Below are 16,668 nucleotides of genomic sequence, written 5' to 3'. Positions count from 1 at the left end.
AAAAAAAATTTCAATTTTTCCATAGTTTTTTAATTATTTCAATTTATCTAAATTTTTTCCGATAAATTGATTCTGATTTTCGAATTCTGTTTTCCTTCTTAAGTAATCAGTTTTGCATTTTCTAATTTTAAACGTTTTAAAGTATTGTATTTTCTGCAAAGAGATTACAAGGTTAACCGACAAAAAGAATTTAGTGTTATATAAACAATGATGTTTATATAACAATCACCACCAACAATTGCTTTCAATATGTCGGTCTAAACACTTTGGCATGCGGCCCTTCATTGGTCAATCTGCTGTGCATGTGGCCCTTCACTGAAAAAGGTTGTGCACCCCTAAATTAGTCGCAGTATATCGATAAACTTGCACTACACTATCGATACAAAGACACTGTCATATAATACCCGCGTTATCCCGATAATTAAAAAAATCTTAATGAAGCTATTTTTAGCTAGTATACATGCATAAAAGTATATGCGGTATTTTTTAAAAATTAAGCATCATTGGTGTCAATAATCGATGACGACTTATGCGGTTTTATATGACGAATACAGGGATGCCATAAGGAACTAAAAATGTAAAAAGTGGTAGAAACTCAATTTATTTTTATTTATTTAAAACCTATAATTATTCAATCGTTACTACTACTGCGACTTGCATTTGAAATTATTTATACTTCAAATAAAAACCTTAGCATACACCTACATTGGTAAAATGATAACATATGCTAAAAAAAGTTGCTCATTTTAATCTTTTTCATAAAATTTTGAAGTTAATTAGTCTCTTGTGGCAACTCTGCAAATTAGTACTTGGCTTATTTTTTATTTCCTTAAGTACCAAATACCAGTTTTAATCATTATCCTTGACGTAAATAAGACGTTCTCTTAAATGAATTATTACCGTTTCTCCTTGATTTTTATTACTACGGCATAGCTTATTTTTTATCTTCGATTAGTGGCCATTACCATAATTAATCATCATTGGCCTTAATGATGATTACGTTTCTTCTCAGAGAATCAGTACCATTTTTCCTCATTTTGTTTTCCAGTATAATTTTTTTTATTTATTTCAAATACCGTAGATTTTAAATTATTTATCTTTAAAGTAACACCGTTTAGAAGCATAACGATAAGCAAAATAAACACGTAGGTTTCGGATAAATAAATTTAGAAATACTAATTTTATGTCATAGTTCACTTGTACTACCACGATCATGTTGTTTATTCAGATAATCTGCCATAACGAATAAAAAATTATTGAGTATTACAGAATGCTCAATTAGAATTATTAGCTAGCAAACATCGCTTCTTAAAATCTTTCCTTAAGTATCTAATACCAATTTTAATCAGTATCGTTGACGTAAATAATACATTTTCTTAAATGAATTTCTACCATTGATTTTGATTACTAGGGCATAGCTTATTTTTTAACTTCGATTAGTGACTATTACCACAATTAATTATCATTGGCGTTAATGATGATAACGTTTCTCCTCAGAGAATCAGTGCCATTTTTCCTCATTTTGTTTTCCGGTATAATTATTTTTTATTTATTCCAATTACCGTAGATTTTAAAGTTACACCGTTTAAAATCATAACTATAAGCAAAATAAACACGTATGTTTCGGATAAATAAATTTAGAAATACTAATTTTATGACATAGTTCACTTGAGTTATTGAGTATTATACCAGGGCTGATTGTGCTCCGGAAAAAATCCGGATTTCCGGATTTTTCGTTAACAGTGATCCGGAAGTTTCCNAAATTTCAAACAATAGCTTCAGATAAACCAATGAAAAAAATTAAGCTTCGTAATTTGTTTTAAGTTATATTCATTTAGCTTCATGTTGAATTTCGTATTTTTATGGTATATCGAATACTCGCACCAGTATACTAACACACACATAATTTTTTGATTTCATTCTATGTATTTTGTACTTAAAATGATCTGTGTTTTTCGAAGTTATTAGTTGTTATAACCTGAAGTTATTTTGCTGCTAAGGTAGTTAAGTGTATTAGAATTTTTTTAAAAATATTTTTGTCCACCTCTACCATATACTATAAATTTTAAATTGACATATAAAAGGTCAGATAGACTATTAATCATGATCTTAAATTATGATTAGGGTTTTAAAGAAATCCTTTTAAAATTTGAATTGATGTTCTGTTAAAATTTGAAAATGATAGAAAAAAAATTGCTTTTTTTGTTTTGTTTAGTTTTGAATGTCTAGTGTCCCCTTAAGCCTCAATTTCAATTTGGTTAGACAAGCATTTTATTATCAACTAAAGAGAAAATCATTGTAAACACAAAATTCTCTTTTATTTCGAATCTGTTCAATAGTCAAGAAGGGGACAGTTCTTTATCATTGATGCTTAGTGAGGAAAAATCAAGAAATAAGATTAACTAGGATATAAACTTCAGCCCAGTTCAACAAATGTCTCGTTATCAACCAATGCGTAATTCTTTTCTTTGTAATTCATCAAGTTGACATCCCTTTCTTTTATAACTTGCCGGATCAAGTTTCGAATGCTATTTGGAATGGGATCGATTTGACCAAGTTCACTAAAACCATCATCGAACTTCCACAGGCGTTCATTCAGCAAGTCGTGAGCGTGATTCGGTTTAAAACCCATGTCCAATCTCCACTTGAAATCTCTCTCCTCTTCTCTTCTCATCTCCTCTGCACTCGGGAGAGCTACATCTCCTTTCAGATATTTCAAAAAGACCTTCACTTGCTGGTCATAGACAGGGAATGGCAGGATATATCTGGTCACAGCCCATATGGCCAGTGTTGGGTAGTCAATATGGAATGTATGGAAGTAAAGCGGAGTTATCCTTTGGTCTTGTATCTGTAGATTGCAGCTGGGATCCAGGAAAGAATAATCCACCAGATAACCAGTACATAAGACGATTGCATCACATTCATAAGTTTGCCCATCAATAAGTTCTACCGATGATTTGTTCACACGATTAACTCCTTTTACTTGAATCATATTCTTTGGCAAGGGACACGTTTTCAGCTTTGAATTATGACTCAAAATCACCTAAGAAACAATAAAAAGCATTACTTCATTGGATAAATTTTAATTTCTTATCAACTGGGTGCAGTTTTTAATTCCATCTAGTGTTGCTAATTGTCAAACGGTAAGTCCGCATGTAAAGCGTAAATTCGTTGCGGCTTCCTAGGTTTCCAGCAAGTTAAGAGAAAGCAATATAGTTAGAACTGTGATGGCTTTAAGAACGATAGTGTTTCGATCTTCAATGCCAGCAAGAAATACACCCTCTGCTTCAGATCAATGAATATTAGCTGGCCAGTGAAGCAAAGGCCGTTTTACATGGAGAGAACACTCACACATCACCCATCCATTCGCAGATTGTAATTTTGACCTGATCTAGATCACGATCTTGTCCCCCAAAGATATTGATTTGTTACGGGAACTTTGAGTACTTTTTGACTCCTACAGATTTAGCGCGCACCAGTCATCACTTTGTACACGGTGAGTCCTCGACAGGAAGGGATCGAACACACGATCTCTTGGACATGGATCCAACTCCCTACCAACCAGGCTATCCCAGCGGAAAAATTATAAGCAGTGGTGAATAAAAAAATATTTAAATATCGACGTTGGTCTAATTTTTTTCACCACTTTATTTATTTTTTATTTTATAACTGGCATTGAGTAGCCAACCTAATTCTGAGTATGCAGTCCCGCAGTGGACTGATCGTTAAGACTCGGTTCCCAGCAGATCACCGAAGTCAAGCATCACTGGCTACGGTCAGTGTGCGGGTGGGTGACCACTTGAATCAGTCTGCGTAGGGACCGAGGGTGTGCGGTATTGGTCCTCGTTAAACTGTGCTACCGTAAAGTGCTCGACTTCGCGCGCAGGTCGTNCTCCGGACAAGATCAAAATTGTGATGGCATGTCTTCGGATCATCCTCCGGGATGTTTCCCAGACCGTCGTCAATAGCCCATTGTGCAGCTCTAGTCAGCTCTAGTGCGACGTAAATTAACAACAACAACTGAGTATGCGACTTAGGATATTTAATTTCGTATCCTTATATTTTATAAGCCAACGTAGGGAATAAGATAATTTTTGGATCAAGCATTGAAACAAGCTACCCTTCGTGGAGAACTTTTTGAAGGAACTAACCCGCATTTATTTTGGTGAGGAAAACCTTCCATAGTTAGCCAGACAGCAAAGCGATTCTAACCCGTCCGTTACCACTGAGAATAGTTTACGTCAGCACAGTTGTCGGTGCGAGCCGGGAACATAATTCGTATCAACCAGCCACCACTGGGATTCGAACCTGGGGTCATACCATTGGGAGGCTAAGGAGTCTGAAAAGTCATTGATTCTCACCTCCTTCGCCACTTCAGCAATTTCAAAACCGATGTCTTCACCAGAAGGTCCAGCTCCCAAAACAGCTACTTTCAAGTCCTTAAATGGAGTATTTTCTCTGTAAGCATGACTGTGCATCATAATTCCTTGGAAGTCATCGATTCCAGGTATTTCAGGCATATTAGGTACGCTATGACGGCTTTAAACGAGAAAAATAAATAAATAAATACATCATGCACATTTATAACGCTTGGAAAATAGGATAAACATTGATATCTTACAAAAGTAATACAGGTATTAAAATTTCACTTCAGAAAGACGGAATGCACTGTAAAATATTTAGGTGTATAGCTGACACCATTTTTAATGTTGTGGTAAAGTGAAATTTTTTTTGGAACGGATGTAATCACATATTTTGATTATTCTTTCACTGTTATAGGTTTATTTATATATTTATTCATTTTTCCTTCGTTTGCTTATTAATAACACATATTTTATACGCATTAGAATCAATTCATGGTTTCATTGCATAAATATTCCATTTTGAATTTTTAGGGATATATTTACACTTTTTTCTTCAAACAATTTTTATTTTATTAATTAAATTTTTTTTTTTGAACGATAAGTTCAATTCTGTACTTGAAAATATATCAGATTTGCAGCTTGAATTAATTGAGTTGCAATCTAACAATCCTCTGAAGCAGTTGTTTTTAAATATGCCAAAGTTTGAGTTCTACAAATCATTATCAAAAGTTGTTTCCAAAACTTAATATCTCATGCCCAGAAAATCGTGTGCTATGTTTGCTACATCTTATATGTGTGAACAAGTGTTTTCAACTATGAACCTTAGAAAAAATCGCATCAGAAGTAGACTAACAGACAAGCATTTAGCCTCATTTCTTAAAATAAGCACATTTCATTCCGAACCTCAATGTAAGGAACTTTTAAAAATGAAATCGAAATTTCATTCGTCTCATTAAATATTCAAATTGAAACTTGTATATCGTTTTTTTTTTCTTCTTTTTATTTTTAATTTTTTATGTTAGAAGTTTTTCCTCGGCCCATCCAAATATTTTTTTCTCCCGATTTTTTGCCTTCGACAAAAAAAATGTGCCCATCCCTGCCCTAGATCTCAAAAAATGTGGTATGTGTACACCCTTCATAAGAACTTTTTCGTCATTTGAGTAGCCGTTAGTCTTAAATAATGTTTGCCATAAACATCAAACATTTTACTGTAGAAGTCCTCATTACGCTCACATTCTACTACTACGAATTGTTCTGTTCTGGACACATCCATCTCAGCAGGACTTTACATTCTTTTTAAATGTTCTCATGCGAACTGTTTAATCAGTTAAACACAATCTGCTGTGTACTTCACTAAGCTCAGTTTATGACTTTGAAGGGTCATGTTGCTATTGCTACTGTATTTCCACTTTCCGTTAGGACAAACCCTTATATCAACCTTTTGCGCATCGAGAAATTTTATATGCTGTTTGAAAAAATGTAAACACATAATCATTTATACTTTTTTTTAATTTCCAATGAGCTGCACAATCGGTCTTGCCGATGAGCAGACCTAGTGCGTTCACCAGAGGTGGTATCCATTCTTATAGTACCACCACAATGGGTGAGATACCGTTGGTCTTGTTAATTTGGACGTCTACTTTCTGCCACACTAGAGGGCAGCACCGAGACTCTATTTGGATGCTAAAGTGCACTAGGAATTTAATTTTGCCGGAAATGCCAAGAGCCAATAAGGCACTCCAGGGATCTTTTACATTCCGCATAATCATACGACATGGCCGCTGAGGATTTTCTGCATCCCGAGAATCCGGTGTCTGGGCCGGGGATCGAACCCGCAGACTTGGGCTCAGAAGGCCGACGACAAACCAACTGCGCCACCCACACACAAATCATTTATAGTACGTACTATTATTTGAACATAGTATAATCATTTATACTATGTTCAAATAATTTCTAAAATTCATACAATTATATTTTTAATTATTAAGAAATAAAAATTTTAGGTTTTAGAGTGGTGTATTTTGATGTTACCATATAAGTGTCATTAAAGTGCAAAAGGTTGAAGTGCGTCACTTGGCAACAAAAATAAAGGAAACCGAACTCACCCGTTACATACCATCACAGCATCATACATCTTAGTTTCTCTTTCTTTCGTCACTACATCAGAATATGTGACGCGCCACTTTACTCTCTCATCTGAACTTTTCAATGGTTTAACGTGCATCACCATCTTGTGAAACTAATTATAAAAATTTTAAACAATTGGAGACTTAAATTCAAAATAATAATCAAAGAATATATTAATTTTCCTAAATCAACATGATGCATACAGTGTTTCGCAATGACCATCGATAATGCAAATTTTGAAATAATGAAGATCGCCAATTTTCTATAGCTTATATTAGCCACAAATTATTATTTTAAAATTGTTTTTTCTGTGAATAAGAACAGAAAGAATTTTTTGTTCTTTTGATCTTTCCTAACTCTCTTTCAGCATTTTCTTTTATTGAATGAGATGAAAAATTATCTGCAGATTATCTGTTACGAACGTTACGTTTTTAAGGGCTTCCAATACGATAATTGGAAAAGGATCTTCGAAAACTCGTATATTTTACTCGTCTAATTTAATATTTTATGGAACAGAAATTCTAGGCGGAGATACTCTAACACAGGGCTGTCCGACTGCAAAGAGCCCACGGGCCAGAATTCCGGTCACTGATCACCTGGCGGGCCGCAGTTTAAAAAAGTTGAACAATAACCTCTTACACAATAACAATTAATAGTTGAATTATTTATTATAAAACAATGGAACAGAAGGACTATAAAACAATTTGCTTACATTTTAATGGGAAAACAGCCCTGCTCTAACAGATTTTTTTTAAATGATTTGAAAGGTAAAGCGGTGAGTTATCGAATGTTTCTCAGAAACTTTACTATCAGCTTTTTAGTTTTGTTGTTACTCTGGTCATCTTAATAATTCAGCGGGACAATAAGATATTAGAGACAAGACTCCTAGAGGAAAGCATCCAAGATATTAGAAAGGGTAAACAGGTTTAACTTTAACTTACATTAATATGATTATGCAGGTCAAAATGCTCAGAATAATCTCGTAAGTACTGCAGTACTTGTGTATGGTGAATATAAGAGCAGCCACCGTGGTGTGGAAATGGAAAATCTGGAAAGGCCATTGTCTCTTTTGGTATGTTCGTTCTGGAAAAAAAAAATTGTAAAACATATTTCTTAAATTCACAAAACAATCAAAACTAAGTGAAATTTCAATATTTTTTTTCTTCACAATTTGACATAAAATCAGAGATTTCGAAATACTTTTCAAGTACATCGAAAATAATTAAACTTTTTTTTTGTTAAATGTAAAGAGTATCTGAGCCTGAAATTCTTCACAGATATGTTTGAAACTTCGAAAACTATTTCAACAGTTTTAAAACTGACAAAATATAATAATGTTTCAAAAAAAAAACTTAAAAACTAGCTATAAAAATACAAAAATTTACTTAAATTTTTTTTTTTTTTTTATAGATTGCATTATAACAGTCGTGAAATAAATTTAAATCCCGACTGACGTTTTTCGATTAATATAAAATACCGGAAGTAAAAACATTTTCTTTCCACCTTTATTTCAAGAGAAGTAAACTATCATTGTCAACAATTAAAATACGAAGATTTGCTAGTCATACTTACATAAGTGTTAATCAAAAGTAGTAGTACGTACGCTGTCTTCGTCGTTATGTATGTATAAAAAAAATTTAAATATCCTGTTCTGTCTACCAGTATTTTAAATTATTAATTCTAAATAAATAAAAGAAAAATTCGAGAGAGGTTTTTCAACAAGTTTGTATTATTAATAGATAAAACTAAGGTGTAAAAAAGATTGTACTACTGTAATATGATTGTCGAAGTGAATATCGTGGGTGTGAAATGTTGGCAAAATTATCCTCTTAACAAATGCAGACCTGCAAACTACTACGATTTTTGTAAAATATTTTATAGAGTAGTAGACATTTAAATACTAAAGCTTTCAGAATTTTTGGTAATTCAGCCAACATTTTAAGAGCCACGTAGAGATCCCAGGAGTGACTAAAAATGTAAGAAGTCTTAAAAGTAGAACATGTACGAAACTCTTTTTCATATTTATTTATTTAATCTATTTAATTTCAAAATCGTAACTACCACCATGACTTACATTGTAAATTGTTCATATTTAAGACAAATTTTTTTTCTTCTTCTTTGTATTCACTTTGAATGCTAAATTGAAAGAAATGCGTTAGAAAAAATTTCTACTTGACCATATTCATTAATTTGTAAACCATATTCATTAGTTGTCACCACTTTTTTCATTTTTAATTGCTCATGGCATCCTTGTTTATGAGATTTTTTTAAGATAAAAATTTGTTAACATAAATTACTCCAAATGATTAGAACTTCTTGATTAAAGTAACAAGATTTTTTAAAAATTTTTTTTGAAGTGTTCAGAATGCAGACATATGTTAAGCCAGAATATATGATTCTATAAGTCAGTGTTTCCCAAAGTGTGGTACGCGTACCCCCAGGGGTACGGGAACAGTTTAGAGGGGGTACGCGTTCTTATGAGAAATATCTTGCAACGAACGAAAGTTTTAAAAACTTTTATTCAAAAACAAAGCTAGCCATGAAAATTTACGATTACGTATTTTTCTATTGGCTACTTTTTGCAGAGTTAACAGTTAATATTTAGTGGTGTCAACAGCTAGTTGTGACTTTTAACTTTCGTGCAATTTTTTATGGTAAAAAATACAGTCATTTTTTTATCAGTGGTACACAGTGTTACGAAAAATTTAGAAGGGGTACACAAAAGTCATAAGTTTGGGAAACACTGCTATAAGTAATGTCAAAATACAGTTCACCTACCTAAAATCTTCTGAGTCTGATCTAATAAATTTTCTGAGTGTTGTAATATTCTGAAGAAATGTATCATTTACATTTTATTACATATCTACCCAACCAGCCATACATTACAGCTTTCACTGAAAGATCTTATTAGGAGACTCTGATAAATTAAAATTTCAAAAAAGTTAAAAGTGGTAGTAAATGTCTAATAAAGTGCTGCGAATAATTTCAGATTTAACTTAATTTACTTGCAATTTAATATAATTTCGATAAACTTGCAACAGGACTAACAACTATTATGATTTTTGTAAAATATTTCATACAGGCAAAATATTTTGGAAATCTTGGCAACATTTTATAGAATCTAACGACAAAAGAACTAGAACAAAGTGACCTTTACTATGAACGTTTAAATCATTTCCGTGTAGTGGTGTGGAAAGTTACTTATTTACAAAAGAAAGAAAAACAACATCTAAAAATAAACTTAGCGACCATTAATACTGTTTTTCCGAAAAGCGTAGGAAGTTTAGCAGCCCTGTTGCACTCATTTTTTCAAAAAGTCTAAAAACGTTGAAAATGTAGCTTTTCCCTATCTTGTAATAAACTCTTCATTTATGCAGTTTTAGTTGTGAAGCTAACATCATACATCAGTGATACATACAATAGGTTTTTATAGATGCTTGATTCATTTCGTAAACCATATTCATCAGAGCCAACTTTTTCCGAATAATTCCATATACCTCCTATGTAATGTTTCTGCTCGAAAGCATCGAACTCAAAGTGGTCCGGATCCGATAATAAATGTCTCACTGCACATAAGCCAGCTGCACCTGCACCTATAACAACTACCTGAAAAAAGCATATATATATATNATTGGCAGCTATATGAATTTTGTGTGTGATATTCCTCTTACCTTCAAACGTGACTCCATTGATGATATTCTTTAATTAAGTAAATAAAATCACATGTTTCCGGAATTGAGAGGATGTAACTTTATCAGTATGTGTAATATATCCACTTTTATCAAAGGAGACAATTTTTAAGAAATCACTATCTTTAACGAGTAGGTTGCGAAAAAAGATAATAGCTGATTAGAAGATCAGACGATACGGTATAGCTTTGCAGTCGACCTCAAAAATCGGAAATTGCAGAAAGGATATGACAAAATAATAACAAAACTTCTGTACTAAACAATATTTATTTTAGCAGTAAATGCTTTGGAAGATTTTACATTACAAAACTGTTGGCTCAAATTGAAAGATCATGTTTGAGCTTTAAGAAATTATATTCTATTCACCCATTGAAATTTTACACCGACCAAAATGAATGTAAGTTTAAAGCTTCTTTCCAGTTTTAAAACCAATATAATACTAAAAGCATTTGTATGTAAATATCACAATCCAATTGCAATGATTTCAGAATCGCTACTATTAAAACTAGAATTTTTTTTTTTTAACTTCCTTTCCTCATTTTGGTCCACCCGATCTTAGCATGGGTTAAAATGAAATCATTTCTAAAAGGCTTCAATCATGATTTTTTAACAGTTAAGCCATGTAAAATCTTTCAAAACATATGCTGCGCAAAGAAAATGTTTTTACATAGAGTTAAGATTGAAAAGTATTCCTATTATTTTGCCACCCATCTGTATACTCTGCTCAACTTTCCATGTAAAAGCCGAAATAGATTGATTTTATTTTCTATATAAGGAACTAAATGACGAAATTTTTCAGGTAGGAACCTGAAATTATTATAGGTGGGTTAAAAAACATAAATAAATAAAAAACACGGCAGCTTATATTTTTATGCAAGTAATCAGTAGATAACAATTAGTTTGAGGGACATGTCGGCCTAAAACTTTATGTCCGAAATTGGCATTCATTAACCCTTAGACGCAGATTTTTTTTTCAAATGTACTTTTTTTTATTATTTTGTATTAATTTATGTCAAAATAAATTAAAAATATTGTATTTAGCATTTTAATAATTTATAGTTTAGAAAAACAACATGTAACACCGGTGTATTTCTTTTTTTGAATTAAAGGTAAAATCTTCCAAACAATAATTTTTCAAATTTGCACTTAATTATTTAAATATAAGAGAAACAATTAATTCATCAGTGTAATCTCTTTTGTTTACAAAAATCAATAACTGATAAATTTTGCACACGAATGGAAAACAATAATTTTTTAAATTTTTTTTTTAATTTTATATTTTAGTACAAATATAATTCCGATAATTTAACCTCTTTTTCAATAAGTATCGGACTGTTTTTTTAATAGATAATTAAAAACGATCAAAAATATATTTGCTTGTATTTAAAGCGTCCAGAAAAAAAATTAAAGAGACACCGGTATCGTATTTAGGGTCAAAGGCTAATATTTTTTGTTTTTTTAATCCATCATTCTTGACATTTGTTTATTTAAAATGAATTATCCAGCTTTTTTTTTTTAGTCATTACAAAATAGATTGTATGATTTTTCTTTTATTGCATAATCGTTGTGTTTTTGAGGTTGGCTGCTTTTTTCTACTTTTTTTTAAGGGTTATCTATAACTTCTTTTGAGTTAAGAGAACTCGAAAGTTTTTTATTGTGTTTTTGGGAATATTTTTTCCACCACCAACTTGTATCGAAGGGATTTATTTAGTTTAGGCGTTCTAACCACGTCATCTTTGATTTAATATTAAATTTAAACCACAAACTTTTGATGATACATCATAATTGCCTTTCAAAAAATTTAGAATTAAAAAAAAAGGCTTTGCTTTATTACAGTTTGGAAAAAACAGATTATAACTTAAAGCTTTCCTTCTATTATTTTCTCAAAACTTGAGAACAATGTACAGTTATGAGTTTAATGTTTGTTTGTAATTTTTTAAATGTACAGTTATTTTTATTTAAACCTATGAAAACCGATTCGTAACCAGAAGATATTTGATGCTTACAAGGGTGGTTAACTAGACAGGTTTCACTGTATCCTCAATAAAACAAATCAGTCCTTGGAACTAATGCATATAAATAAAAAAAATTCATTATCTATAATTAATTATTATCCGGAAAATGTTTGATGCTTACAAGGGTGGTCAACTAGACAGGTTTCACTCTATCATTAATAGAAAAAAAATCAGTCCTTGGAATTAATGTAATAGAAAAAAAAACTAATTCATTACTAATTACTATCCGGAAAATGTTTGATGCTTACAAGGGTGGTCAACTAGACAGGTTTCACTGTACCATTAATTAAAAAAAAAAAATCAGTCCTTAGTACTAACGTATAAAAAAAAAAACTAATTCAATTCCAATAATTATTATGCGGAAAATGTTTGATGCTTACAAGGGAGGTCAACTAGACAGGTTTCACTGCATCATTAATAAAAAAAAATCAGTCCTTGGAACTAACGTATAAAAATTATTAATTATTAACCGGAAAATGTTTGATGCTTACAAGGGTGGTTAATTAGACAGGTTTCACTGCATCATTAATAAAAAAAAAATCAGTCCTTGGAACAAACGTATAAAAATTATTAATTCATTACCAATAATTAATTATTAACCGGAAAATGTTTGATGCTTACAAGGGTGGTCAACTAGACAGGTTTCACTGTATCATTAATAAAAAAATGAGTCGTTAGAACTGTGTATAAAAAAAAAACTAATTCATTACCAATAATTTATATTTATTAACACAAGTAAATGAGATGAGAAAATGTACACACAGACAGACACAACGAACGGAATGTGACATACAAAAAAGAGAAATCTCAGCTTGTTCATTCAAACTTAGTTGCACCTTCACAAAATATCACCTTCAATCCATAATTTTATACTCCTACTAATTCATTTCTATAAATATTTCAAATTTGTACTAAAGTCAAAGACCACTTTATGGAAATATTTATAAAGATATCAAATCTAGTACAAATATACTTTGGTCACTAATTTTCCAAAAAATTCATTTTATTTTATTATAACTAATAATATTGAATGTTAAGAAGAAGTAACACACACCAAAAAATTTCATTTAAGAAATTTCAAGAATTTTCAGTTTCAGTTCATATTAATTAAAATTTGTATGTGAAGCCAATAATGAATACAATTATTTATACCTCTTGTGATATGTAAAAAATCAAGTTTAGCTTTCTTCTGGGAAATTATAAATTTATACAAATATTAATAGTGAATACTGTGGCTAATGCTGCTAGAGAGGAATTGATACAAAGTGTCACTTGATTTTTTTACAGAGTTTTTAACTTCGGAAATTATATATAAAATTTATTTTGTCTATTACAAAGTAATTATTAAGTTATAAATTATCAAAAACTAAAATGTTTACTTTGAAGGCATTGCGAAAGTTCAATACATCCTCTAGACCAGGGGTTTCCAACTTACATGAGGTCAGGGGCCACAATTAAGAACACAAATCAAACGGCTGGACGCAACTTTATCAAAATTTTATGTAGGACTCTTTTATGCTTGAAGAAACCTTAAATATTACTGTCAGATTTTTACCAAGTTGTACAAAAAAAAAGTATTGAATTACAAATTAAAATAAATTACAAATTAGATTTTTATTAACGAGAAAAGTATTCTAAACGCGTACAGATTTTTTACGAAAATTGTCGGTAGAAAAATTAAAACTAATATATTTAAGTTCGCGGGCCGGCAGTTGGAAACCACTGCTCTAGACAAAGAAAAAAGGTTGCTAAAGGACAGGTTGTAAAAAGGTTACATCAATTGGTGAATTTTCTCCTTAATTGGAAACTATAATATTTACATTTTAACAAGACTAAAACTTAGATTACAAAAATAGTATAAAAATCCAATTGTTTTCAATAATAAATTCAAAATTTCCTGCATAACTCTGTCTTTCATAAATATATTTTAAGATAATTGTTTTGTTAATTAAAATTTGAATGATAAATTGCTTTAGAATTTTTTTTTGCAGGGGGGGATATTAAAAAATTATTCTTTTAAACTTTTTTTGTTATTGCGCATTTGGCAAAATTTTGGTGATTCTTCACAAACCCTTTTTTGCTTAGGCTTACATTTTCAATAATTTATAACTCCACTAGCAATGTGAAATAGACAAATCTTTAAAAAATTATTCACAACTAAAACAACTGTAAAAAAAAAATATTCAGCTTGATTTGCACTTGACACTTAGGGTATCTTACTTGCATAATTAAACAATATTAAAAACAATTTTCAAAAAATTTATTTTAAACGTTTATATAAGAGAGCAGGAAATAGGTATTACTGAAATGAAATACCAATGAGAAATCTTAACAAATTTTAGAGAGAAAAAATTTAAGACAATTATTGAACATATTTTTTTTTAACACAATTACTATACAACTGTGACTTTTGTTTTAAACAAAAAATTCCTGATATCTCAATATTTCATAATTGTTTAAAGGTAAACTACATGACATAAATCACATTCCAAAAACTCATACCGAGCAATTACACTTTGTTATATATAATACAGACCTGCTAACCTCAGAAATAGAAAAGGCATGAGACTTTTGAAGACCACAGCATAGTGTAACAAACTAAGTACTAGAAATTTAAAAAATAAGCTCACACATTCTTTTAATTGAATGTATTTAAGTAACTTTCTATATAAACAACAAAATAATAAATTAATTTATTGTGTTAAAACAGAATGAGTAACTGATTTAAGCATTCCTATGAAGCCTTATATCAAAATTTTCTGAAAATCCCTGGTTTGCCTTCACTGTCAACAAATTCTCTAAAGACTTATGATAAAAAAGGGCATCGGATCTGTGTCTGTGTCAAGTTCAATACTGAATTTTTAAAACATCAAGAAATGAGTTAATCATTTATCTAAAACAGAAAAACTACCAGCAAAAAAATCTGCGTTAAAAAAAAAGAAATAATTGAAAGATTATTCAAATTTCAGAATCATTTATTTTAACGAGCTAAGATATCACTCTTTTTTCTCCTTAGACTGTTTTTCAAAGGTTCTGCTGTAAGTCGTAATATAAAATTATGCTTTTTTATAACTGCTTTGAGTTTGCAACTGCTACTTGTAAGTCAAGTTTAGCTTATCCAAAGACAGTGGTGTCTATGTTTATTTTGAAAAGCCACAGTTTGTGAAAATGAAAAGCGTTTGTGGTCTAATTTTTTAATATTTAAAACTTACTGCAATGCTGCATTACTTGGGCTCATAAAAATTTGCAAAAACTGAGAATAAGGGCAGTGATTTTGATAATTTTCATCCAGGTGGAAAAATGTCGCCAAATTGACAATTTTTTAAAAAAATTCAATAATTTTTTAAATATTTAACTTATTTATTTGTTCTAAAGACCAGATAATTCTTCACGGCAAGTTTATATATATAGTTTAAAATCATTGCATTGCTCTAAGTGTAAGGCACTTAAACTATGGCTTTATTGTTTTCCTTGACAACAGAGCTTCGAAAAACATTGTTGAAAGAGGAATATGCTCTGTAAAAAGAAATATTATACTTATATAGCAGTATTATATATTTGTTTGATTGAGGTCGAACACAAAAGCCAGAGTTGGCAGGTCTGTATTACATAATTGTATTTTAACTGATTTGTCTTTTTTTTTAAGTCAGTTTTCATTAAGGCTAAATGGGTTACATAGGCTTTAAAAAAAACATAGAGAGTATTACTCTTATTTTACATTTATAAGACTGCGTCTAGTTTGCAAACTACCTGGTTTGTTATAAGTTAATTATTGTTTCCAAGAATGGAATAATTTAAATATGGTAAACATAAAGACTTCTTTAGTTATCAGACTCCCAAATGCTGGAAGCAATTTACTCACTCTTGGAAATTTACCAAAAGTAAGACACAGCAGTAAAATTAGATGGTTAAAAGTACCCAACATTTTGCATTTGTTTTCTAGTGATTTGTATGTAATTAGGTGTCATAATAACCCAGGTTCTTTTACACTCTCATGCAGAAATTGAAATCGCATATTGAAGTTTTCGGCATAAAAGTAACCTCACTTGTGCTAGTTAACGTCAAAATAGTCATGTTATTTTTATAGATTAATATTTATAGCTAATAGGTGAGAATTTTAATAGTTATTGAACAAAAGATTTAAAAAAAAGAAAAGAAATGTATGACGACTTGTATACAAAAGTACAAAATTCAGTAAAATTTAAAACATGTACTGCCACATATCATTTGTTCAATCACTGGATAATTCTGACTAGGGGTGTGCAAAATTTCGAAAAGACTAATGCATTACTTTGATTGACATAAAACTTTTAAAAAACACACTTGACATGTTGTAAAACAAATGCTTTTTTTTAAAAAAAAAATATCAAAACCTATGTAACCCTTTAGCTTATTCTTGCTCTTTTCAACATTGGCCCATGTTCTCAAGATTTGCAAGCTGAAGTTGCTCAAGTTACACCTTAAAGTAAAAGA

The 16,668-nt window shown here is 30.6% G+C and overlaps 1 protein-coding gene across 1 annotated transcript; it reads right to left on the bottom strand.

The window, feature by feature from the left end:
* Positions 1–2,296: 2,296 nt before the first annotated feature.
* On the bottom strand, positions 2,297–10,309 carry LOC107448692 (uncharacterized). The gene is made up of 6 exons (XM_043044707.2): positions 10,163–10,309; positions 9,910–10,097; positions 7,433–7,574; positions 6,470–6,603; positions 4,362–4,539; positions 2,297–3,043 (listed from the first exon to the last, which is right to left on the bottom strand). Exons 1-6 carry the CDS (start codon positions 10,178–10,180, stop codon positions 2,417–2,419), a joined length of 1,287 nt encoding a protein of 428 aa, XP_042900641.1. The 5' UTR covers positions 10,181–10,309; the 3' UTR covers positions 2,297–2,416.
* Between the last annotated feature and the right edge of the window lie 6,359 nt (positions 10,310–16,668).

Source organism: Parasteatoda tepidariorum, chromosome 10 (genome assembly GCF_043381705.1).
Source record: "Parasteatoda tepidariorum isolate YZ-2023 chromosome 10, CAS_Ptep_4.0, whole genome shotgun sequence".
Lineage (NCBI taxonomy): Eukaryota > Metazoa > Arthropoda > Arachnida > Araneae > Theridiidae > Parasteatoda > Parasteatoda tepidariorum.
Note: the sequence above shows the minus strand (reverse complement) of the source record. Positions and strands in the feature narration are given on the sequence as shown.

Excerpts from the sequence above, each read along its gene's own strand:
- LOC107448692 (XM_043044707.2), bottom strand. Across the intron at positions 7,575-9,909 it reads AGCATCTATAAAAACCTATT|AACGAACATACCAAAAGAGA; the intron begins GTATGTATCACT and ends TTTTTTTTCCAG. Across the intron at positions 4,540-6,469 it reads GCTGTGATGGTATGTAACGG|CCGTCATAGCGTACCTAATA; the intron begins GTGAGTTCGGTT and ends TCTCGTTTAAAG.